At 50.5% G+C, this 23,667-nt stretch overlaps 1 protein-coding gene across 7 annotated transcripts in view; it reads left to right on the forward strand.

Moving 5' to 3' along the window:
• PLEKHG4 (pleckstrin homology and RhoGEF domain containing G4) overlaps positions 1 to 14,288 on the forward strand; it is a 91,303-nt gene extending 77,015 nt beyond the window's left edge. For 4 of the 7 annotated variants that reach the window (XM_039380842.1, XM_027716147.2, XM_039380846.1 and 1 more), the window contains 9 exons: positions 2,753 to 3,696; positions 5,374 to 5,623; positions 6,363 to 6,452; positions 6,778 to 7,002; positions 7,901 to 8,071; positions 8,550 to 8,727; positions 9,362 to 9,478; positions 9,566 to 9,832; positions 10,385 to 11,131. In XM_039380842.1, the coding sequence (XP_039236776.1) occupies positions 2,753 to 3,696; positions 5,374 to 5,623; positions 6,363 to 6,452; positions 6,778 to 7,002; positions 7,901 to 8,071; positions 8,550 to 8,727; positions 9,362 to 9,478; positions 9,566 to 9,832; positions 10,385 to 10,713 (2,571 nt within the window). In that variant the 3' untranslated portion in view covers positions 10,714 to 11,131. The other 3 variants (XM_039380844.1, XM_039380845.1, XM_039380843.1) reach the window with 3 other exon arrangements.
• The last annotated feature ends 9,379 nt before the right edge of the window (positions 14,289 to 23,667 follow it).

Below are 23,667 nucleotides of genomic sequence, written 5' to 3' on the forward strand. Positions count from 1 at the left end.
GATCTGGGCTCGTTGGATTGTGTTGGTTTCTTTCTTGCTGTCCTTGGCAGTGGTCCCTGCTGTTGTGCTGCTTTCTCTGCTCTGGGTTGTAGAAAGCAAGGGAGATGGAGGGCTTGCAGTCCCAGGACATTGCTGAGAAGGGTGGGGGACTTGGTCTGCCTTGTTGCTGTGCTTCAGTCATCATACCCCCAGCAGGATTATTGCTCCCATCAGGATCAGTCTTGACTTTTCATCACCCCTGTCTCAACTCCCCTGTGCAGTCACTTCAGATTCAGAAAGAAACTTTCTCACAGCAGAGTTAGTCACCCTCCTGAAATTGCCCCTTCTGGCATGTCTGAGATGCACAGTGTCTGTCCCCTGTTTTGTCTACCCAGAAGGTGTCTTAGAGATCACTGAACCATGAGTAGGAAAGGAATCTGGTGGGTTTGTAATAAGTTTGAGTTGGGAAGACGTAATATCTGAGTGGTGGCTCAGGTGAGGATCCAGGACCCCTGGAAGGCTTTCTGTGCACTGCTGGCAACGTGCCCTGAGCCAGGGCTGAGCGGCTTCTCTTGGCCGATAGTTGCAGATGGCACTGCAGTGATGCCAAATCCAGCAGACTCCAGGAGCTTCTGTCCTTGATGTGCTGCAAGCCTTGTCCATGGTGAAATGATCAGGGACCAGCACAAGGTGATGGGCTTGAGGGTTGCACTATGCTCTGGTGAAGTCCCTGCCTCTTCCTTACAGCATGGCACATCCCCAAGAGCCCCTGCCTCTCCTGGGCAGCCTGGCAGGACCAGCCTGTTGCAGGATGGGTCAGCCCTGCGTATGCAGGAAGCACGTTTGTCTTTAATCCTTTAATTGAGAGTTTCAGTAACGACTTTCCTCTAAAGATCAAAAGCCAAGGTACAGGTTCCTTCCTGCCTGGTTCCAGACATGACTGGGAAGATTTCAGCTTCACTGTGCATGGATCAAGAGAGAGGCGGGTCAGGGCTCTGTTGCTTTGCAAGGCAGGGCGATGGCAGGAGAGGGGGTTGCTGCTCTTTCCAATGTCTCTGTGCTGTGACTGTGTGGGGCTGAGAAGCCTTTTCCCTGAGCAGCTGCTGGTGTTTCTGAAGGAGCTCCGTGTGAGTAATGGGTCTGGCTGCACGCACGCCGTGCAGCTGCAGCTCAAAAGAGCAATGTGGATGGCTCTGGGAACTCCAGTGGAATCTGTCCCTGGAGTGACTCTGCTCGGTCTGCAGGCTACAGGCTGTGCTGGCATTTAGCTCTTGTACAAACAGCAACTACGAGGAGGCTCTCATAGCCATCCTTATCCAGGGACTGGGCAGCATGTGAATGAAATACCTTCTGCCCTGCCTCCCTCTGTCTCCAGCAGAGTGAGCCTGGTTCCTGCTCTGTTTGACAACCATGTGCCTGATAGGGATGCTTGCATAAAGCTTGGGTGGATTTTCTTGGTGTCTTGAGTGAGACACTCAGAGTGCTTTAGCTCTCTGAGTAAAGATTGTCACAGTAAGACTGCTCAGGAAGCGGAAAATGTAAAAACTGGTCACTTTGTTCCTGGCACTAAAACATGTGTTGTTTTTCTGCAGATACACAAGGCCTTGACAGGTCAAGTGCCTTAGTGTGGGCAGTTGGTGGAAGATGTCAGGCAGCCCTATCCTGGGTGTTTTCCTTGCCTTGTGCATCTGATCTTAGCAAATAACTCAGTGTGTTCACTGATGAATAGTAAAGTTCCCTGACCAGGCCTGTGGCAAGTGGTCACATCTTACTCTATCATTAAACCTTGTCATCATCCCTGCTTTATGGAGAGATGGCTAATGTCAGATGTTTGCTTGTCTTCTGATTTTGATCAATGACAGACAGGACTTGGTGCTCGATGCTTCATTAGCCCCTCTCCTGCCATGGTTAAGGCACTCACTCTTCCCTTCTGTCTGTCCCATTGGACCACGTTTTGTCACACTCCTCTTGGTTGACTGATGTGGCAGAGCTGTTTCAGCAAGGCACTGTTTTATGCACCACTGCTGGAGTTAAGCCCCACGAAGCTGCTTCCAGCATTCCTGGAATATTAGAAATAAATTGCTGAGCTCAGTATTCAACTAACCAGCACAAGCATGTAGTGCAGTGTCAAGCAGAGCCAGGCAGGTAGGCAGGGCACAGCTCACCACGTGGGTGCCAGAAATGCTCAAGCTGCACAGTCTCAGATTCCTCCTTGCTGCAAGGATGGGTCAGAGCACTTGGGGTGATCCACAGCCCCCAGCTCTGGTGCAGCTCCAGGCTTCTGTGCTGTCAGCTCCAGGGAAATAGGGTGGGGAGCAGCAGTCCCATTCCCTGCAGCTTACTGGTGCCCCCTTGAGCTTGTCCTGCATGGCAGTGGTAAGAGTGGCTGGGCAAAGGGGGAGGGAGAGCTCCAGGTTTCATACTGAGCAGAGTCACACCGAGGTGTGAATTCCTACAGTCTTAGCAGCAGCTTCCCCTGGGCCCCCCAGCCCAGAGAGGACAAACGTGCCCAGCAGTGTGGGTGCCAGCGCCACTGGGACCTGGTGGGGAGGTGGGGCTGTGGCAGAGCAGCCAGCACAGCTGAAGCCCTTTGCATAAGGGGCTGTTTGTTTTGCTGAATTGTTAAGCCCCATTGACAATAGCAGCCCCCCCCTCACACTGGAACTGTGATGGCCACACACTGATCCTTTCTCTTGTCTTCAGGCACTGGAATTAGGGTTATTCTTCGCTGAGTCCCTCTGACCGGCTGCTGCTTTTTGTTCTCGCTCTGCAGGCGTACGAGTGGGCCTTGGAAGGGATGCGACACCTTGCCTGTGTCAGCATGGAGGACTGCAGCTCCCCCGAGCACTGTGCAGATGTGATCAAGTGCCTGGAGAGTTACAAGGGGCAGCACCCCGACATCAGCACTGCCCGCTTCCAGGAGATGAAGGACTTGGCCTGTGAGCTGAAGAGTGACAAGGGGCTCAAGCAGTGGAAATTTGCATGGTCTAAATGTCAGGAGACCAAGCTGGTTTTTGAAAAGAAACTCGAAGCAGCCTTGAGAACAAGGAAGTCTCTGCTGTCAGACCGCAGCCCAGCTGCTGGGGAGCAGCCCCAGGCTGGCAGCGAGGCTGGCAGTCTGTTCCACTGGAGGCACTCTGAGGGAGCCACCTCCAGGTCCCACTGGGACAGGACTTACAGTGCATCCCACTGTTACAGCAAGTCCAACTGCTCTCTGGAGTGGACTAAGGAGAAAGTTCCCTCGCCCTCCCTGAGCTGCCCCGGTGATGTTGGTGCTGGGGAAGAAGTTGCCAGCCAAACTGCCCTCAGCCCTGGCCCTCACTCAAGCAGAGTTTTTTTTGCCAGCGGGGCCTGTAAGTCTCCAAAGCTGCCTGAAGAACAGCCAAACCTCGAGAGCATATTAGAAACCTCGGAGGTGAAGCCACCCTCTGCATCCACGCCAGTCCCTGGGAAGCTGCCTCCCAGGAGGGTGCTCCGGAAGGCCCAAAGCTTTGACCTCCCTTGCGGGGAGAGCCTGTGGTCGAGCTGCCAGAGGAGCGAGCCGGTCAGGTACGGCAACACCGGCGTCTTCATCAAGGGGCTGGAGGTGAGCAGCACCGAGCTGGTGGACAGGACGTTCGCGCTGCGGCAGCCGGCGGCTCACAGCTGGGCTGCAGACTGCCTGCTCGAGGGGCACAGGGGCTGCCTCTCCGCCTCGGAAGCCAAGAGCTGGGGCAGGTAAGTGGCTGGGACGTTTGGTGCTCTCTCAGGGTGGTGAAAAGGCAGCCAGCAGAGATGTGGGGAGCTCTGTAGAGCTGGTTACTTGAGCACTGGGTACGGGGTGGGTGGCTAGAGGTGGGTGGCTAGAGCTGTGTCTCTGGTTCCTGCACACGTGTGTGGTGCTGAGCAAGCACACAGGGATGTCCCCACATAGCCTGACACCTTTCTCGGTGGGGAGGCAGAGAAATGGGATCTGTTGCTCTTCCCTCACAGTGTGATTCCTCTCAGAGGGGAAGGAGCAGTTCCCAGGCAGGAGACCCAGGAGAGAGAGTCTCTCAACCTTGCTGGCATTGGAAGATGAGGGTTTGCAGAAACACTATTCAGGGACCTAACAAAGCAGGGGTACAGGTGCAGTGGGGGAGCAGAAACATAGTGCATTGTCCCACATACTTTTGGGCAGTGCTGGACTGAGACTGGCAGGGAGGCATTTCCAGCACCTTGTAACAGTAACTGCACAGGTAAGAGAGTCTTTGTGTTTGTTCTTTGGGGTTGAAATTTCTGGATGTCCAACAGCTGACTTTTGTGCTCTTCTTTTCCTTCTCTGTCCTTGATGGTCTCAAATTTGTTGTCATACTTCAATGTGCTTAAGCTGTGGAGAGGCCAGGGATGTGAGCTGTTCTTGATAGGGGGTCTGCAGGCAGGTCTTTCAGCTGCTGTCATTGGAAAAGATTAAAATAAAACTAAAAATTAATGGCAGAGATGAGAGATGAGTGCTGGATGCAAGGGGACCACTGTTACTGCTCTGAGTGAGATGGCTGGGACAGTGAAATCTTCTGGAAGGGGGCTCCAATATCCTAGGGATATCCAGGGAAGCTTATGGCAGGGAATGAGCAGCAGCAGCCTCCCCGTCCGTGGGTGCTGAGGCAGTCCTGCTGTGCTGTCCTCTGAACAACCAGAGGAGTTGGCTTGGGGGAAAGCTGAGAGGCAGGGGAGGCAGGGACACGTTGGAGGAGTTATGTTTGGTGCTACACTGCCTCTCAGTGGCAACCTCGAGTACCTAAGAGGCATCATTAGATGTGTGGAGCAGCCCATGCTAGGAACTGCTGTTTGCTGATGAGGTGTTACACGTTTTGTTTCCTGCTCTTGCTTTTATGAGGACAAGGGATGTCTGCCCTGCTGAGCTTGGATCAGGATCACAGGCAACCTGAGGCTCACTCTCCCTGAATGGGAAAGCTGACAGGGTTTCTTAGAATCACAGAATATCCCAAGTTGGAAGGGACCCACAGGGATAATTGAGTCAAACTCCTGACTCTGCACTGAACAACTCCAAGAATCCCCCCGTGTGCCTGAGAGTGTTGTCCGAATGCTTCTTGAACTCTGTCAGGCTTAGTGCTGTGAATGCTTCCCTGGGGAGCCTGTTCCACTGCCCGACCACCCTCTGGGTGAAGAACCTTTTCCTAATATCCAGCCTAAACCTCTCCTGACACAGCTTCCTGCCGTTCCCTTGGGTCCCGTCAGTGCTCAGGGTCAGAGCTGTCACAGATAGTTGTTAATATGAGCTTGGACTGTGCTAAGGGATCATCTCATCTCTGTGCTGGGTCTCTGTAGAGGTAGTGCAGTGCTCTGCAGGCACTCTGGCTGCCGTGGCCCTGCAGCAGCCTGGGTCCCTCCAAGGCTGTGTGTGTGCTGTTGCAGCAAACTGCGGCACATCATCGACGAGATGGTGACCACGGAGCGGGAATACGTGAGGTCGCTCCGCTACATCATCGACAGCTACTTCCCAGAGATGGAGCGCCTCGACCTCCCCCAGGACCTGCGCGGGAAGCGCAGCGTCATCTTTGGCAACCTGGAGAAACTCTATGACTTCCACAGCCAATACTTCCTGCGGGAGCTGGAGAGCTGCTGTAACCACCCCCTGCGGGTCAGCCACTGCTTCCTGCGACACGTAAGGCATCATCAGCACCTTCCCCCCGGGGTCGGGTTCCCCCAGGCACGTGCTTGGCTCCAGAGCCCAGCAGTGCCCATATATTTGGTATGTTAGTGGGCTGTGGCCCTTTTTGGGAGGGGGAGGACTGCCTTGTGCTGGGTTGGTTTGTCCCCTTCCAACTCAAATGCTAGGTTGGACTGGGATGGCTGTGTGAGGCTGAGCCCAGGTGGCAGCAGATGCTCTTTGACTTTCTTGTTGCTCTTTGCTACTAAGAGACACTTCCAGGGAAGCAAAATGACTGCTCCGTGAAGCCCACCTGCTTCTGCAGGGGCATCCCATACCCATCTTCTGTCTGTGGTGTAAGGGGGGAATGACTTCGGTGACCAGAGAGGTACAGACCTGCTGCTCTGGGTGAAAAGGGCTGCTGGACAGAAGCATAGGGCACAGGTCTTAAGATCAGCTGCCTCATGCATGTTTGCTGCTACCAGGGATGAATGATACCAGGTTACTATTGGGTATGGAAGGGGCAAGGGATGACAGGAGAGTGGATTAAAGAGTCCTGGCTACTGTACGAGTAGGAAGACAAGTACATTCCCTGGCTCTTAATGAACTTGGAGCAAAGTCATTCCCAATATCATAGGAGGCTCTGGTGCAGCCTGGGAGAGGCAGAAGTAGTCCTAGAATAACCTGCCAGGGGCATGGCTGTCACTGTGTCCTGGGTGTGTGGGTCTCACCCGGGGATGGATCTCTTCTGCAGAAGGACCAGTTTGGAATGTATGCGTTGTATAGTAAGAACAAGCCGAAGTCAGACTCGCTGCTGGCCAGCCACGGGAATACCTTCTTCAAGGTAAGTTCCTCTGCCTGCATCATGATTGCTCAGGGTGGTTGGGTCCTAAACCAATCTGTTTAAACAAACTCAGCTTTCCTCCCTGAGGTGGGCTCAGTGCTCCCTCTGCTTCCCTGACATGTCTCTGCACAGGAGTATGGGGGGAACAGGGCAGAAGGGCAGTGAGGGCTTTGGAAAGGAGCAAACAGCAGTGTTGGTCCTGTGGCCTTGCATTTCCCCAAGAGAACTCGTTTTCTCTGAGTACCCCAGTCAGGAGAGCTGTGGGTGTCAGTGCCTGCCTGGGGGCACGGGGAAGCTGCTGCCTTCACTCTGCTGCATTTCTCAGTTGAAGCAGGTGCAGCTGGGGGATAAGATGGACCTGGCCTCCTACCTGCTGAAACCCATCCAGCGGATGAGCAAATACGCCCTGCTCCTGAAGGACCTGATCAAGGAGTGCAGCGAGGCTCAGGAGCAGGAGCTGGGCTATCTCCGTGCAGCTGAGGAGATGGTGAAGTTTCAGCTCCGGCATGGAAATGACCTGCTGGCCATGGATGCCATCCGTGACTGTGACGTACGTTCCGGTGTCCTCCCCTGCCCAGGGGGGCAGAGCCACACTTCTTCCCCTTCTCTAGGCTTGGGGTCTTTGGATTGTATGGTGAGCCTCCCCTCAGATTCCCACAGTGCTCAGGGTGCTGTGTGCCAGTACAGCCTAGCAGGACACTGAGGTGTGGGGCAAGGGAACAGTGGGGCTTGGAGGTCTCCTTGATCTGTCAGGACAGACGGCTGGGGTGCTGTTACCTGAGTGGGGTGAGCTGCTTGTCATAAACACACTGCCAGGTGCTCACCAGTGATGGGAGGCAGCCTGGCAGCCCTTGCACATGCTGTCCTGCAGGCTGTTTTGGGCCTTTCATCTCTTCTGAGATGGTGAAAAGAGGGTCAGGCAGTTTGCAAGAAGGAATTCAAGCTGATGCTGATGCCAGGGGTAGGGCAAAATTGTCTAGGTGGGACTTGAAGGAGAGTCATGCAAAGTGCAGAAACCCCAGGGTTCAGGGTGGAGGACGATCAGTCTTGGGCAGGAGGAACTGAGGAACTGGCCTTCTGACCCAGATGTGCTCCTGGCTGTTGATGGGATTCATTTCCTCCCCAAGGGAAAGCTCTGGCTGCTGCCCGCAGTTGCCACCTCTGAGGTTTGTCACAGATCTGCACAGGGTGACAGAAGAGGGTCATCTGTGAGTTATGCCTGGGAGAAAGGTGCAGCTCTCCCCTGAGCTTGGAGCCAGTTGTTTCAGCCTGATGTGGTTCTAGCAGTGCCTTGCAACCCTACCTCTTCAAGAGTCCTAAGATACCAGGTAGCTGCCACTTCTTCACCACCTGGGCCACAGCCGTATGGGACCCTGTTCTCCAAGTCAAGGTGTAGGGCTGCCTGGATCATCCTGCTGGAGTCTCACTAGGATGTCCTCTGTGTCCAGGTAAACCTGAAGGAGCAGGGGCAGCTGGTGCGTCAGGATGAGTTCACCATCTGGCTGGGCCGTAGGAAGTGCCAGCGACACGTCTTCCTCTTTGAGGATCTGATCCTCTTCAGCAAGCCCAAGAAGATCCAGGGTGGCTTTGATGTGTATATCTACAAGTGCTCCTTCAAGGTAAGGGCAGCTCTGCCACACCCTCTCGTGTGGGAGGTGTCCATGGCTGTTTTCCCCATGGACTTGCCTCTGAAATGGGAAGCAGGAGCACCTTCAGCAGAGGAGCTGCTCCCACCACTTCTAAGCCTTCTCCAAGCCTTGCTGTGAATCTAGAAGTGAATACTTCACACATTAATGCCTAGGCCTTCTCTGTGCTGTGAGATGCGGGGCCAGCATTTTCTGAGGGCCAGGGAGTGTGAGGGAAAGGCAGTGTGTGTGTGTGGCAGGGAAGTGGTGCTAACTGGATGAAGCACTGGGAATTGCCTGAGCTATGTGTGCTCAGCTGTGTCCAGGTCATATCTGCTCCTGACAGGACCTCAGGCTCTTTCCCATTGGTGTGCCAAGCTGGAGGTAGCTCTGGCACAGGGTTCAGGCAGAGTTTACCCTTTCTGCTCCTGGTGCAGCGTGGTTGATGCTTTGCTTTTCCTCTTCCTCACAGACTGCAGACATTGGTCTGACGGAGAACTCTGGAGACAGCGGCCTGCGCTTTGAGATCTGGTTCCGGAGGCGGAAGTCCAGCGACACCTACATCCTCCAGGCCAGCTCAGCTGAGACTAAGCAGGCCTGGACCAGTGACATTGCCAAGATCCTGTGGCAGCAGGCAGCCCGCAATAAAGGTGTGATTCCTCCCTGGGGCGTCTGTGCCGCAAAAGGTGCGGGAGCCCTGTTCAGCTCGTGCTGTCCTGAGTAGGTTTGGAGCCTGTTCCCAGGCAGCTCTGTGCAGCAAGCAGCTGTGTGCTGGCATGCAGCCTCAGGAGCATGTGCTGGGCTTGGCTGGGCATGTCCCTTCCCTGCCCCTCATCCCCAGGGAGCTCAACTAGTCCAAGCTCTGTGTGACTGTAGACACCCACCTGGACTCCATGAGAGAAACGGGAGACAGGAGCACAGGGTTCCCTGCCCAGTGAGCACGGGCTGTGCCCCTGAAAGACTCGCTGCTCTCCCTGTGATCTAGGCCACTACTGGAGTGGGAGCTGCCTGAATCAGGCTGACTGAGTCCCTCCCCTTCCCCCCCAGGCTTCCCGCTTGGCAGGACTCTACTAGGTGGCATGGCACTGAGCTACTTGGCCAGAGCAGGGCATGATTGCTTGTTCCTGGAGACTCTGCAGGGCTGGGGAGCAAGGGGAGAACAGATCCAATCTCAGCAGTTCAGGAGCAGCCAAGCTCAGGAGTGCTCTATCCTGGAGCTGTGTAATGCCTGTGGGGAGGGTCGGGTCAACCTCATAATGTGGCTGTGGGTCTCTTCCTCTCCAGAAATCCGTATGCAGGAGATGGTCTCCATGGGTGTGGGTAACAAACCATTCCTGGACATCAAACCCAGCGAGGCAGCTATCAATGACCGTGCTATCGATTACATCATGAAAGGCAGAGGTAGGTGCCAGCTGTGCCTTCCACCTTGCTTTGTGTGAGCCAGGCAGGACTGGTTCTCAGGGCTTTTTTTTTAATATTTTCTGGCAGGTGCCAGGACCAGAGCATCGATCGCAGTGTCTCAGTTTGACCATTCCAACCCATTCAAGAGGACGCAAGCACAGCTCTCCGCTGGCAGCACCCACACTGCATACAACCCTTCCTCCTCCTCTTCCCTGCTGGGCCCCCTCAACCTCCACATGTATGTGAACCAGGCTCTGCTGCCAGAAGTCCTGCCCCCCAGATGCCCCTTTGACATCGGCACCTGCATTGAGGAGGATGAGCTGGAGCACGAGACGAGCAGCCAACCGTCCCTGAGTACGTGTGGTCCCGCTGCTCTGCGGCACCCGGGAGGGGTGGGCTCGTCCCCTCACCTTGCTCTGCACTGTGCAGTCAGACCAGGCTTTTGGGGTCACAGCAGTGCCCCAGACAGGGGCACAAGGGCCCTGCCCTTCCATGCCAGCTCTGTTTCAGCTTCCACAGGGAGAGTTAGCTCAGACACAGGGATTATAAGGTGCTGGCTGAGCTGCAGCCGTACCCGTGGCAGCCTTGGTGCTGAGTACTGGTGCTGCTGTGGCCTTGGGGACTCATGTCTCTGCCCCTCTGGTATGAAGCACTCTGTCCCTTGCCCTCTTCAGCCTGGTCCAGTGACTCCTTGGCTTCCCTTGTGTGAACTTCCCTGGCCAGCCCATACCAATCTCCAGCATCATTATGACTCAATTTCCTTGTGTTGTTTTGTTGCCTGGGGCTTTAAAGAGGACAAGACAGGAGTGTGGCTGATCTGTGGGCTTTGTGTGGCCAGTGCCTCTGCAAACAGGTCATATGCAGGCCAAATTCATGGTTATCAGTGACCTTCCTCTCTTTCCCCAGCAACAGAGAGCTCAGAGTCATCGCACTGCATGTCAGCCACTGGCTCCAGCGGCTCCGACAGCGGCTGTGTCTCCAACGTCCCACAAGAAAGCTTCTGTGAAGACATGGGCTCGCCCCCCTACGTGCCCATAGGCCCACAGCACAGCTCTGCAGTGGAGGGAAGACCCAGGTTCACAAACAGCCAGTACATTTCTGCAGTAAGTGCAAGCAGCCAAAACACTGTCTTCAGTTTGCCTGTTCCTGCAACTGCCTCCCCGGTTCCAGCCACTGCCTCTCACGGGGGCACCGAAGATGCTGCTTTTGGGCTCGGGGTCGCTGTGGGGAAGTGACATTTCCCCTTGCAGAGACTTGGCTCCTCTGGGGCAGGCAAGAGCCCCTCTGGTGCAGGAGCCACCCCTGTGGTGGCCAAGATCCCCGAGGAGATGAGCTGGAAAGGACCTGCAGTGCTCGAGGCTGCACAAGGAGGGGATGCTGCACAAACAGGAACTATAACGCTGTCGTGGGCTGGGGTACATATGTTACCTCCTGGGATGGCTGGAGCTCTGCTGCAGATGCTGCCAAGCTCCTTTCCTGGGAGGTTTGGGCCTTTTTTGGGGAGCAATGAGATGGAGGAGCAGGAGCCTGTTGCTCTGAGATGTCAGTGTGTCTCCTCTTACGTTCCTGAGAGTTCTCAGCTGCTTGCCTTCCCACTAGATCGTATCCTGATGCTGTTGTCCTCTAACCCTGTACTAATGCTGGCTTCTCTCCTCTGCAGAAAGCAGGCCAGGTCACCAAAAGTCACTCGAGAATAGTGTGAGCCCCTCGGCCCCGCCTCAGGAAGTGGAGTTGTTGTAAGTAGCCCCTGAAGGGGATTTTCCAGCAGCTCTGAGGGCTGGTCAGGTTTGTCAGTAGCTCTGAGTCAGGGGAACCTCACCCTCTGCTTCTTGGTGAGTTTTCCCCATGCATTCCTGACTGGTCTCTGAGGCTCTGATCCATGAGAAGACCAGCTCCCATGGAACCGACACTTGGAACAGCCAGTCTGATCCGTCTGCCTTGCAGAAACAGAACAACCAAAATCTCTTTCAGGTAGTAGAGGCTTGAGCACCACCTAGTCACCAGTGTTCAGATGAGCTGCTTTCCTCTGAATGCTACCCTCCTGTCTAACCACTAATCTGTTTCTGGTGGCTGTTTGCCAAAATCCTACTCCGAGTCCCTCTGAACTGCCCTGGGGAGTCCACAGTATTCTCCCCAAGCTGGATTTATCCCACAGTTCCCTTTGAACCTCCAAAGGAAACTGCAGGTCAGGCAGAGGAACCTGCTGGGCTATGGTCAGGATGTCCTGAGGGAGCTGCCAGATGTTGCTCCTGTACTTAGTGATTTTGGGAGCATGCCTTGTCTGTGAGGAAATCACTGTTGATCTGAGGAAGGGTGAACCCTGACAGGACTTGAAGCCAAGCAGGGCTTCTGTCATGTGGGTGGCAGCCCTTGGAATGTCACATCAGGGGCCACACAAACTAGCCTGCTCCTGGCTCAGCTCTCCTCTCTGTCCTTAGGGCTGAGCCTCCCTTTCCACAGGGAGCAGAGGGGTACGAACGCCGGGGGCAGGATTAGGGCTTGAGTGATGGAGGCACGGGGTGGCAGATGGCTTGTAGGTTTGGCACCGTGGGGTGTTACACACACACAGGCCCGTGGCTTGTGATCTGCAGGTGTTCATAATCAGCTGAACAGAACTAGCCAAGGTGCAAATTTAACATCCAGAGCCCCTTCTGGGGGGTCACAGACAAGACTTTTGGAGTGGCCACAGAAGCCACAGGTTTGCTGGCCCGTGTAGGCTTTGGGCGAGTCCCGAGGCACAGAGACAGATCTCCATGTGGGGGAAGAGCCGTGTTTCTCCTGCAAGGCTCTTCCAGTAAAACATTCTTTCCCCACCAAAATTGAGCTTGGACAAATGGTGGTTTTCAAGCGTTTTGCAAAGTCACTGCTGGCCAGGACAGAGGGACCTGTGGGCTCCTGCCACGTCACGGGAGTGCAGCCGGTCTAACCCATTGCACGGTGCTGTGTTCCAGGTTTGATTGCCATTTCAAACTCCCTGAAGACCCCAGGCCTCTGACCAGCAGAAGGAGACAGTCTTCACCCATGAAGATTTTTTTTGGCCCGTACTCAGGCTCTTTCAAACAGCCCAAAACCTGACCTCTGCCTGGGGGGAAGTCCCAAGAAGGTTTCTGTCAACTACACTTAATAGCTTTGGTGTTGGATGGGACCTTGGGCATTCAAAACTTGTTGCCCCTATATTTATGAGTAATAAGTAACATAACAGTTTGGATAAAAAAAAATGTATTATTTTTAAAGCTAAGAGCTGTACAGATTTTTGTTACAAGTGACTCTGTTACTATTTGTTGTGTAAGCTGCACATTTTATAAAGTTTTTGGAAGGGCATGAAATGAAACTGAGGTATTTAAGAAAAGTAGTGTAACTTTCTATTTCAGGGTTATATTGACCTGGACTCAAGATGTAACGTCCTTCCTTATGTTCTAAATATGTCTATTATAGCAATAATTTATTTTCTTGGCTTAACACTTCTGTTTTAATAAAAGCAGTTTCATTGTTGTAGTGAATTGTTTCTTCAGATGGTTCTTCCAGTGCCTCAGTGCTGAGCTAATCTCTGTCATAACCATCTCGCAGCTCTGCCACTCTCCCTGTGCCATCTCTGCACTAACCAACTGCCAGCTGAACCTCGAAATCCTCAGCACATCTGCCAGAAAACGGGAAGATTTCCCAGGTAGAGACTCCCCTGATGCCAGTGGGAGGCCAAGGCAGGCTGAGGAGTTTGGAGCAGCCAGCAGGGGAAGAGGTTCTGGTGGAGGTCTGGAGGCACAGGCCACCAAAGTTCCTGGCTCTGATTTAAGCCACTTAGCCCTTGTAGCTGCTGTCCCAGTGCAAGTCTCTCTCTCCCTGCTGGGCCAGGTCCCAGAGGCTCCATTCAGGCTCTGTTGTGCCTTGTCCTGGCTGAGCCCCTGGTTTTGGGGTGACTGGCTGCTTGCTTCACTTCTGACTCAGCCCCTCTCCTGGTACTTCAGTCGCACGGTCGTGGCTTGTTTGAGGAGCTTTGGATGGTGCTGGCATCCGAGACCAACAGGTTTTGAGTGGAAAGTCTTGATTATAATGCTGAACCTTAAGTGCATGTTGTTTGAAGTAATGCAGCATAACTGGAGGATAAATGTGCCCTGTGTTCCAGGGTGGCTTAGTCACGAGTAACACCCAACTCACTGCGAGGCCGGGACACCCTCCCTGTTCTTGGAGGAAACAAAAATTAGCATTTTTGGAAACAGTAGTTATTTGCTGCCAAGCTCCTGTTTACTCCTGGTTTATGCAGGGCTATAAATCAGGCTCCCCCAGGTGTGAGAGGAGTGTCACATTTGGCCTCAGGAGGAAGATGGAGCAGTACTTTATTCAATAAACTGCAATTTTCTCCCCTTGGCAGTGCAGCACTGCAGTCTGGGGTGTCACACCCCACAGCTGCCCTGGAGACAGTGTGCCTTCAGGTTTGGAAATTCCTGTACTGTATATAAAACACTTGTTTATTTTTAATAAGCTGGATGTTTTTTTAAAACCTTGTTCTTTTTTCAAACAGCGAAGAGAACACAGTTGGACACCTTTGCACAAAATTGGGTGTGAAACAGTTACACAGGGAATATTTTACAAATTACTGTTTTGAGATAATTGCTGGGTTAATGCAAGGTTTTTGGAGCTGTCAAGACAGCAATAGCTGATGTTGTGAGAGGGAGAGAATTTACTGATGCAACAAGAGGGACATGACATTTCCTGAATTTCTCAGTTTCTAAGGTTTCTGCATTGCTGGAAAGTTGTTTACCTGATACTGTTTTTTCAGGGTTGGATTGATTTAATAAAGGTTATTTTCTTTGTATGGCTCTTGTTTGCATTGTGTCATGGTTTCAGCAGCAGAGTACTGGGGGCAGAGTGAAGCAATGTTTCTCTGACCCAACCCAACAGGTTGCTGGGGTGAGGCTGGTGCTGCCTCTCATTTTAATACCGAAAAGTACATAAAATTTTTTTTTCTCCCCTTTTCGTATCTGGCACCCAATTAAATGAAAAAAGTTTTGTTTTATTGACATAAATAGAACTTTTCCCCTTGCCTTCCTTGACTTCCACAGAGTCTGGACCGTGTGTCAGGAATCCCAGATTAGATGATACATTTTTGAAAAGGTGCAACCACAATAAATGAGCTCCTAATCCAGAGGTGTTCAGCACCACCCCTTAAAATCTTTTTCAAAATGGATATTTTTCAATACTTTTTCCAGCTATTGCCCTTCTACAAGTTAAGTGACAGTCTGTCCCTTCTCCCCCCCCATGATTAACCATGGGTATTGATAAAATCTGACAGTGAAAAGCTGGGATCCCACACTGCTCTGTGACACTCACGACACCTCCTGTGGACAGTCCATCATGGCATTTTCCCTAAATAAGCTTGGGGGACTCAACTCTCTGCTAGTAAGTTATGGCATTGTGCTTGGCCCTACCCAGTTTATCCCCCAGTTCCCAGGCTGGCCATTCAGATGTTAGAGCCATAAAATCCTGGAATGGTTTGGACTGGGAGGGACCTTAAGGACCATCTCATTCCAGCCCCCTGCTGTGGGCAGGGACACCTTCCTCTAGACCAGGTTGCTCCAAAGCCCCATCCAACACTTCCAGGGATGGGGAATGCCAGAAGGGTGGTTGGGTGGAATGTGGGGTATTCCCAGGACAGGGGAGTTTTGAGCCCTCTCTGTTTCTGGTGATTGATGGATTCCACAGATCTGACAGATCGATCTGCCTGTGGAGGGAGAGGGCCCTCCCTAAGCATCCCCCGTGTTCCTCCACACCACTGCAGCTTTGGAAAACCTTGATCAGCCTCGGAGCAGAGATACCAGCAGAGGGGGCAGGTGGGGTGTTTTTCAGCTGGACTAATCCGACTTTACTGGTCCCGCTGTAAAAAAAACCCACAAAAATCTGAAGAGAAGGGCAGTTTTCCTTTTTGCTAAAGATGTGCAGACAGTGGACCAAACCATTTTTGAGACAATTCCATTAAAAAAAAAAAAAAAGAAAAAAAAGGCTTAGAAACCAGAAGAAACCTCAGAGTTTGGATAAAGGAAATTCAACTATTAATGGATGAAAATACACATTTCGTGCATCCAGCCTGTATGGACTCGCCCTTCACTGGCACAAGGCAAAACTATGCTGTAATTACAATAAAAAACACTTGTAGCTAAATAACAGATTAAATCTTTGTTTCAGATGTCCATTTAATATTTCCATTTATGCAGACACAGAATAGGAGAAGAGGAAGAACTGTCACTTCCCCATTTCACATGACAGTAAATTCAGTGGTGTCCCACTAGGAGAAATTTCTTTGCAGGCAAACTGAACCTTCTCAGGGAGCAACAGAAAGGGCAATCCCACCTTTTCCAGATTAAAATATTCATATTCAATAAGATCAGGCAGCATAAAATTGTCCTCAAGCACAGCAGCTGCTCTTTTTAACTAGTTAATTAAAACCAAAACCCAAGTGGTGACCATTGAATGAGCTCTTACAGAAAGGTCAGGCGTGAAATTTGGAACATTTTCTGTGCTCACTGACCAGGGCAGATGAGTTGAATGTGACAATTATTTGTTTGGATACCTGTGACAAACCTTGCCAGAGTTATATACACAAACTCTTTGACATCCTTCTAGAGACAATATTATCTAAGAATGAAAAAAAAAAAAAGTCTAGGGAAGCCACATAGAAAGTCCCACTTTGCCTGCCAGGAAAGGCTGTGGCTGCAAAATTAATGCTAATACAATAAATGCAATTCAGCAGAGCTGAGAAAATCTAACTTTTGAGCTCGGTGTGTAAAAATGAAGGTGCCTAAACACAAAATCATCTTGGTCAATAAATAGTCTGTAATTATCAGAGTGATCCTGAACAGGAGCTTCTTTCCACAGCAGAGATTCAGGAAATGGAGCGACTTGACTTTGAGGCTTGAGAAATACCAGTCACTGACATAAAAATGAGTTACCTCTTCTGCAGATCCTGTGACACTCCCTGGTTCCTTCACACCGAAGAGGAAAACGTGTCAAGGGGCAAGAACAGACCTGTAAATTCTGAAACAACATAACATTTTATTTTAGAACCCCATTGGGTTTTGCGTTTTATTTTCCATTCCGTGGTGAAAAATAAAAGCATGGGGCAAATGACCTGGAGCATTACCTTCCATTCCCGTGTGTCTGTGTGGCCGTGGGTCGTGGCAATCAGCAAATTGTGAGGGTTTTAATGGTGTAATCCCTTGGAACAACCCAGTTCACAGCTATCCTGGGGTTGTTACACAGAAACATGGCCAATGTTCTCTTAAAATGTTCAAACAATGGCAGTAAAATGAAAATAAGCACCACATAAATTCCCCCACAGCCCTGGACACGCCATTCCACAGTTAGTTAGGATTTTGAGGTGCAGATATTTATTACTATGTCAGTCACAATCCTCTTGGCAAGACAAAATAATTGGATAATTTGGATATTTGGGGAAAATTTCTTCACCAAAAGGGTGGTCAGGCATTGGAACAGGTTACCCAGGACAGTGGTGGAGTCAGCATCCCTGGAGGGATTTAAAAGCCATTTGATGTGGCATCTGGGGACATGGTTTAGTGGTGGGCTTGGCAGTGCTGGGGGAATTGTTGGACTCGGTGATTTTAGGGGGCTTCTCCCACCTGAATAATTCTGTGGTGGACGTGGTTTAATCTGTTGTCCGCTAAAAACAGACAGAAAAGTTCGGTTCAGGCCTGAAAAAAAGCCTGCCTGCAGCACAGCAACCACAGCCAAGGAGCCAGAGGTTGTACTGACAGTGGACAACACAATTCCTACAGCAGAAAAAAACCGTGGGGGAGGATGACACCTGATGCCTGGAATGTTTTTAGGCTATTTCTCATGCAAGTGGCCACAAACAGGGAGTCAAAAGCATGTCTGGAAAAGGATGGGGGGGAAACCCCACTCTAAATGCATGTAAGAATTGAACTTACTTGCTTTTAGAGACAGTTTGTAGCTCTAGACAGCACTGATGATCAAAACTCATGGTGCAGAACCACAGTCAAGTTGCCCTCACAATATGCTTAGCTGAGAGCTTTTCATACATATACTCGTGATCAACTTGTTGCTGATACTGCCCAACAATTTCAAAGCAAATTAAATATTTAAATGTAACACAGGAAAAAAAAAAAAACAATGAAACAACCTTTCAGGCAAGAAAGATGAAAAATTTAAGAGAAAAACAACCAGACACTAAAATCTTGATATTTCTGAATTTTGGGGCACAGTGGAAGAGGGACAGCACCACCAAAACCCCCTCTCCCTACCATTGCTCTAAGGAAACTAATCCCATCCCATCAGGCTGAACCCTCCCAGAGGCCTGGAGGAAGGGGCAGGGCTGCAATTTATCTTAAAAGCCAATAATTAACACAATGCTAACATGACAGATCTCTTTAATTAGATGCTGTTTGTGTCATTTGTCTTAGAATGAGAAACAGGTGAGCAGCAAGATCCAAGGAATAAAAAAAGCCAAGGAAACCTGGAATATGACAGCTCATAAATTAACTAATCAGTTTTATCAGGCAGGATTTTTTGTTTTTAAAAAAAAAACAAATTTAAAGGGCTTTAGATAAAGATATAGGAGTGGTCATAAATATTTTAATATTTTTAATATTTTATTAAATATAAATTATATATAAAATATATATAAAATATGTATTTGTATAATTATACATATAATATATATTTATATAATTATATATAAAATGTGTATAAAATATAAATTATAATTTATAAAATATTTTATTAATATTTTATAAATATTAATATTTATTAATTCTTAAATATTTTAAATCTCTTTCAAAATAATATTTTTAAGCTCTCTCTGGGGACAAGGTCAGCATTAAAAAAAAAAAAAAGGAATGTCAATATGAATGCAGGCTAACTCCACACCTTAATATCTATATTTTATGCATATCAATAATTTCTACATTAAAAGTTAATATATAAATAAATCTGTACAATAATAACTGCATTCCAAAGCTATGCCACAGCTCACTGATGAGTTTGTATGTCTTTAACATTCCCTTGGGGTCACCCATTATCATTCTGTGTGTTATTCCTGGAAGTCTCAGCTGACATGGAGCTGATTTATTTAATTTCTTTGTTAATAAGCATCCCAGACGGTGGTTTGGAGGCTGGGTTTTGTGTCAGGTTTATAATTTTGGAGCTGTCAGTCTCTCTGACTTTCTCTCTGGGTTGACTTCTCTGCAATTAAAAACTTACAGGGGTGTCAAAGCCCTGGTGGATGCTTTTAGATGACAGATCTTACAGGGAGGGTGGAAGAAGGGCGGCCAGATGGTGTTTTGGGATAAGGCAGAAAAATAATTATTTATTTTCTGAAAAATAAAACATTAAATAATGATATTTTCATTTTCAATAAATAAACACTGTATAAACAAATGCCTGGTCACTGTTGTCCTCTCCAACCTGTGCAGTGTGAACCAGCTGACAGTTCCAAGCTTTGCTATCGGACAGATCCCGTTTTTAGACGGTGCCTGTGGAGTTTTTCAATCCATATTCAGCTCTCTTTGACACCCCCCGTGTCCCAGCCGTGCTGGCCCAGCCGCTGCCACACAGAGGAGCTGCTCAGCTGTCAGGCGGCCCCTCCTGATTCCCGGGAAAACAAACGGAGAGCAAACACTGCCCTGCCTGCCTCCACCACCATCTTCATCCTCACTGAGTCCCATGTCCAGCCCTGGAAGGATCCGGGGCCGGATTCTCCACAGCAAGATTTCCAGCAGCACTTCCCACCCTTTGGATGGTCTGCAGGGACATCAGGGAGTGCCGTGGCTGTTCCAGTGTCCTCTTTTCCCGGGTGGTGTGGGTGTATCTGGGCTGGTTTAGGTGTTACTGGTATGATCACACTGCTGGTCCCCTGCCCTGCCCCGGCTGTGGGGGCTGCACATCACATCAGACTCTGCATCCAGCGGAAAACTTGGCTTTTTTTTCCTTGGTGGGTCTTAACTCTGATGCACTGAGTCAGGCAGTGACAACCCCTTCCCAGCAGAGTCCACCTGCAGAAGAGTCCAAGCTCATCCAGTCAGGATATTAACCCCCCCTGAGCTCCTCACTCTTCTCAAATCTCCCTCCCAGTGGTGCAAGAAATCCTTGCTGGATTCATTTTGTAATTTACCTTGAGGCCTACTAGGTAAAAATCCCAGGAAAATAATGTTGCACGACTTTCCCGAGCCCACTGTCTAAACCTGCAGCAACAACGTGAGCGGGAGGATGCTCAGCTTTTCCCTCCTCATGCTCCTCGACCCCGACATGCATAAGGCAGGGAATAGCACTTCAGATGCTGCAGGGAAATGTTTAAATCCAAAGCAAAAATCTGTTTCCAATTAGGTCTCAAAAAAAAAAAAAAAAAAAGACAAAAAAAATTCCATAGAAACATTTCTGTTTAGATTTGTTTCCTGACATCACCTGAGCTCGCTGCCAAAACGCCGGAATATCTCGGTGCCTTTCAGATTTTACTGTTTGTTCAGGATATTTTTTTTTTTTTTTGCACACCTATGCAGGAATGCTTTGAAAATGTCTTTTTTTTTTTTCTTTTAGAAGTGTGTTTCAGACAAACACTTCAAAGCAGTGACATAAGGGTTTGCTTAAACTCACACCATGTTTCACTCACGGACATTTATCGCTTCCGAGGGCTCAGCAGCACCACTGGGAAGGCTCCAAGGGACTTACCAGACACGGGGAAAACTGCAGAAAAGTGATTCATTTCTTGTAACATTTATGACCCTTTGTGATTCTGGGGATTTTGGGTTTATTTTCTTATATCTTGTCTCATCCCAAAGGGATTATCTGATTCAGCAGCTGGATGAAGGGCTGGAGGAGAGCCTTGTATCAGATTCCACCTTACACGAGATGGATCAGGCTGCTGCTTCCAGCTACTGCATCTCCAGGAATTAAACACCCACATGCAGTAAAGAAAAACTGAAGGATCTCTCAGAGCTGGAGAGGGGCTTTGGACAAGAGCATGGAGTGACAGGATAAAGGGGAATGGCATCAAACTGACAGAGGGCAGGGTTAGAATAGATTTTGGGAAGAAATTCCTCCACATGAGGTTGGTGAGGCCTGGCACAGGTTGTCCAGAGAAGCTCTGGCTGCCCCATCCCTGGAAGTGTCCAAGGCTAGGCTGGATTGGTCACAAATGAAGGGGGAGGGGGGAGGATGCAGCACCACAATGAGACTTTGAGCAATCTGGTCCAGTTGAAGGTGTCCCTGCCCATGGCAGGGGCTTTGGAATGATGGGGTCTTTAAGATCTGTTCCAACCCGAACCATTCTATGGTTCCATGATGAAATCAGTGTATCAGTTTGGGGAAAATATCCCTATAACAGGTGCCCCCTCCCCAGTGCCTGCTCACCCTTTAATTTTTTTTCTGCAACAGCCTTGCCGAGGTGGCCACAAACTGTCCTACTGCAGCAGCTGACTGAAGAGGGCAGCCCCACTGATCCCAAAACGCCTCTCCCAGCTGAGAAATGCATCAGTCATGAGGAACACACCATCATCCCCTCTGGGGAGATGCTCATCAGTGCCTCAGCACCCAGCTCTGGGCAGTTCTGCAGCTCAGAGCAACTGCACAGTTGTGTTTTCTAGAGGGAACAAAATAGACATTAACCATGGACTGTGCTCAGTTCGACCTTGTATGAAATCTTGTGCTGTACTTAAATCTCGTGAATCAAAAAATTTGCTTTTTGTTTTCCTTCTCTGCGTCTTCCTGCTTCCATCTGCCCCTGTGTTCTTACAACCCTGCCGCAGTTATTACATTAACAAAATGTGGGCATGAGTTCTGGATAATAACATTTTATCTGGAACCATGCCATGCTGGGAAGATGGTAATTTAGTTAACTGAATTCCCTCTAAAATGATACTAAATCAATATTCCAGCACGGTGCTGGAACACACAGCTGGCAGTGAAGCATTGCCTGGAACACTCGTGGTCAAACCAATATCTCAGGGCACTGACAGGAGGAGTTTGAAGTTTGAGTCCCAGGTTTAAGTGATACAAACCGTGCTCTGAATCTTGTCTGAACAGGATTTACAGCCTTGCCTGTGTGCTTTGGAGAGCGCTGTCCATCAGGCTAGCAGTGAAATGGAAAAGTACTGAGGGAGCAGCGCAGGTACAGCTCTGTAGGGAAGCTGTTTTGCCTGGCCCCAGATCAAGGACCTGCTCTGCACCAGCACAGTGCCCTCCGAGGAGGGATGATCCCTGGGGGAGCAGATGTTTGGAACAACAGCAATGTGAGCTCTTCCTGGTGATCCTGCACAGGCACAGAAAAGCTAAAACCTCCCTGGGCATATTGGCATCCACTGCCTCCTTCTTCTAGGAACAAATCTGTGTCCTTGAGGAGCAGAGTAATCCATCCTCATCAGTATCTCTGGTCAAATCTCTGGTCATCCTAGAGAAAAATGATCTCTTGGAGGAGTCAGATCCCTTATCCCAGGCACATCAGCGCTGTCAAAGCATGAAGCACATCAGCCATGACCCCAGATGATTTTAGAAATACTCCAGGGAAGCGACCCTGGGGGCAGAGAACACATTTTACAGCTAAATTAATTGTAACCACCCATCTGAGCCCTCTGGGCTGCATGTCTTGCTGGTAAGGTGGGACATCAGCCCGTGAGAGGTTCTGGGTTTGCCTGGAAGGGTGGAGGAGGTGGGTGTCTGAGGCAGGGCTGGGGGGAGGTCTGGCACGTCCCTCCGCTGCGGGAGCGCGACCGGAGAGCAGCCAAGGGGAAGAGACAAGTGGGAAGGAGAAAAAAAAAGCTTCATGTCTGGGGCTTGGATCAATGCAAACAACATAAATACTGGCTGAGACACCTTCCGCCCTCTGGCTCCTCCGCTGCCAGGGAATTGCAGGCTGGCTGCAAAGTGTCTTCCTGGGGCTGGTGTGGAGCCAAGCCGAGAGCGAGCGCCGGGCCAGAGCAAGGTCGTTACCCGGGGAAGTGGCTGCAGGACCTTCTGTTTGGGCAGCGTCACTTTTCGTCACACAAAGCAGATCTGCAGCTGACATCTGGAGGTCTCCTCTGCCTCAGCAGCCTGTGGCACCACTGCAAGCTTCGCTGGGGAAACAGCTGGACCTGCTGGTCCTGCGGGAGTTCCTTCAGGTTGGGGTCTTCCCGAGGGCTGAGCACCCCAGCTTGGCCTCTCCTCGCCTGTCCTGTGCTCCAGTGCCAACCACCCCAGAGGCCTCTGCTTTCCTGCCCACTCATAAAGACTGGTGTTTAAAGGCCATGTTCCTTGCACTTACCTGCCCCTGAGGCTGTGTCTCCACCTGGCCTCGACAGTGCCAAGTGGCTGTGTGATGTTTGCCATTTTTGGTGAAGACCCAAATCGACATCTCGTTGTTCCCAGAAAGCTGTTCCAGTCACTTCAGAGGATGTGACTTCTTTGCAGGTTGATCTGAGGCACTTTGCAGCCATTAGACCCTGTTGGTCTAATTCTCTGGCACTAATTCTCCTGGGGCTGGTTTGGCAGGACTGAGATGCCATTCCCATGCAGGGAACAGCATGCACTGGAGCTGCCTCCTTGGGGACAAGAAGATTGGATGGGAAAAGTCCCATGTAAGCTGTGGAGCAAGTGGTGGAGCACTTAAAGATGTGCTGGAGCAGGCGAGGAGCACCTTCAGGCTGGGGGGGTGGCAGCCCATGGCAACTGTGAGCCATGACCTGACCTCTGCAGTGGCTTCACAGGCTGCAAAGAAGCTGCTTCTGTTCAGCAACAGTGGCTCAGTAGGGTGGTGAGACACTGGCACAGGTTGCACAGAGAAGTTGTGGTTGCCCCATCCCTGGAAGTGTCCAAGGACAGGTTGGACAGGGCTTGGAGCAACTGCAATAGTGGAAGGTGTCCCTGCCCATGCCAGGAGGATTGGAATGAGGTGATTCTTTAAGGTCCTTTCCCACCCAAACCATTCCAGACTTGCATGATTCCCAGTCCTGATTTCCCAATATCAAAAACATGTCAGTACCCAAAACTGCCCTTCAGAACTGCCCTGACACCTCCCTGTGATCCACAGCCAGGTCCTGACAGGGGCTGCATACAGGCAGGGGACGAGTCTCATGGGGCCTGACCTGCTCACCTCTGCCCAAAACTTTTTTCTTTCTCCAGGCTGCACAAGGACAGGGTTGAATCACCTCCATGGACCTCGAGGCATGCAGGGCAACCTGGCCCTGGGAATT

The sequence above is a fragment of the Pipra filicauda genome, unplaced genomic scaffold, assembly GCF_003945595.2.
Source record: "Pipra filicauda isolate LSUMZ 115617 unplaced genomic scaffold, ASM394559v2 scaffold205_size1947385_pilon, whole genome shotgun sequence".
NCBI classification, from domain to species: domain Eukaryota; kingdom Metazoa; phylum Chordata; class Aves; order Passeriformes; family Pipridae; genus Pipra; species Pipra filicauda.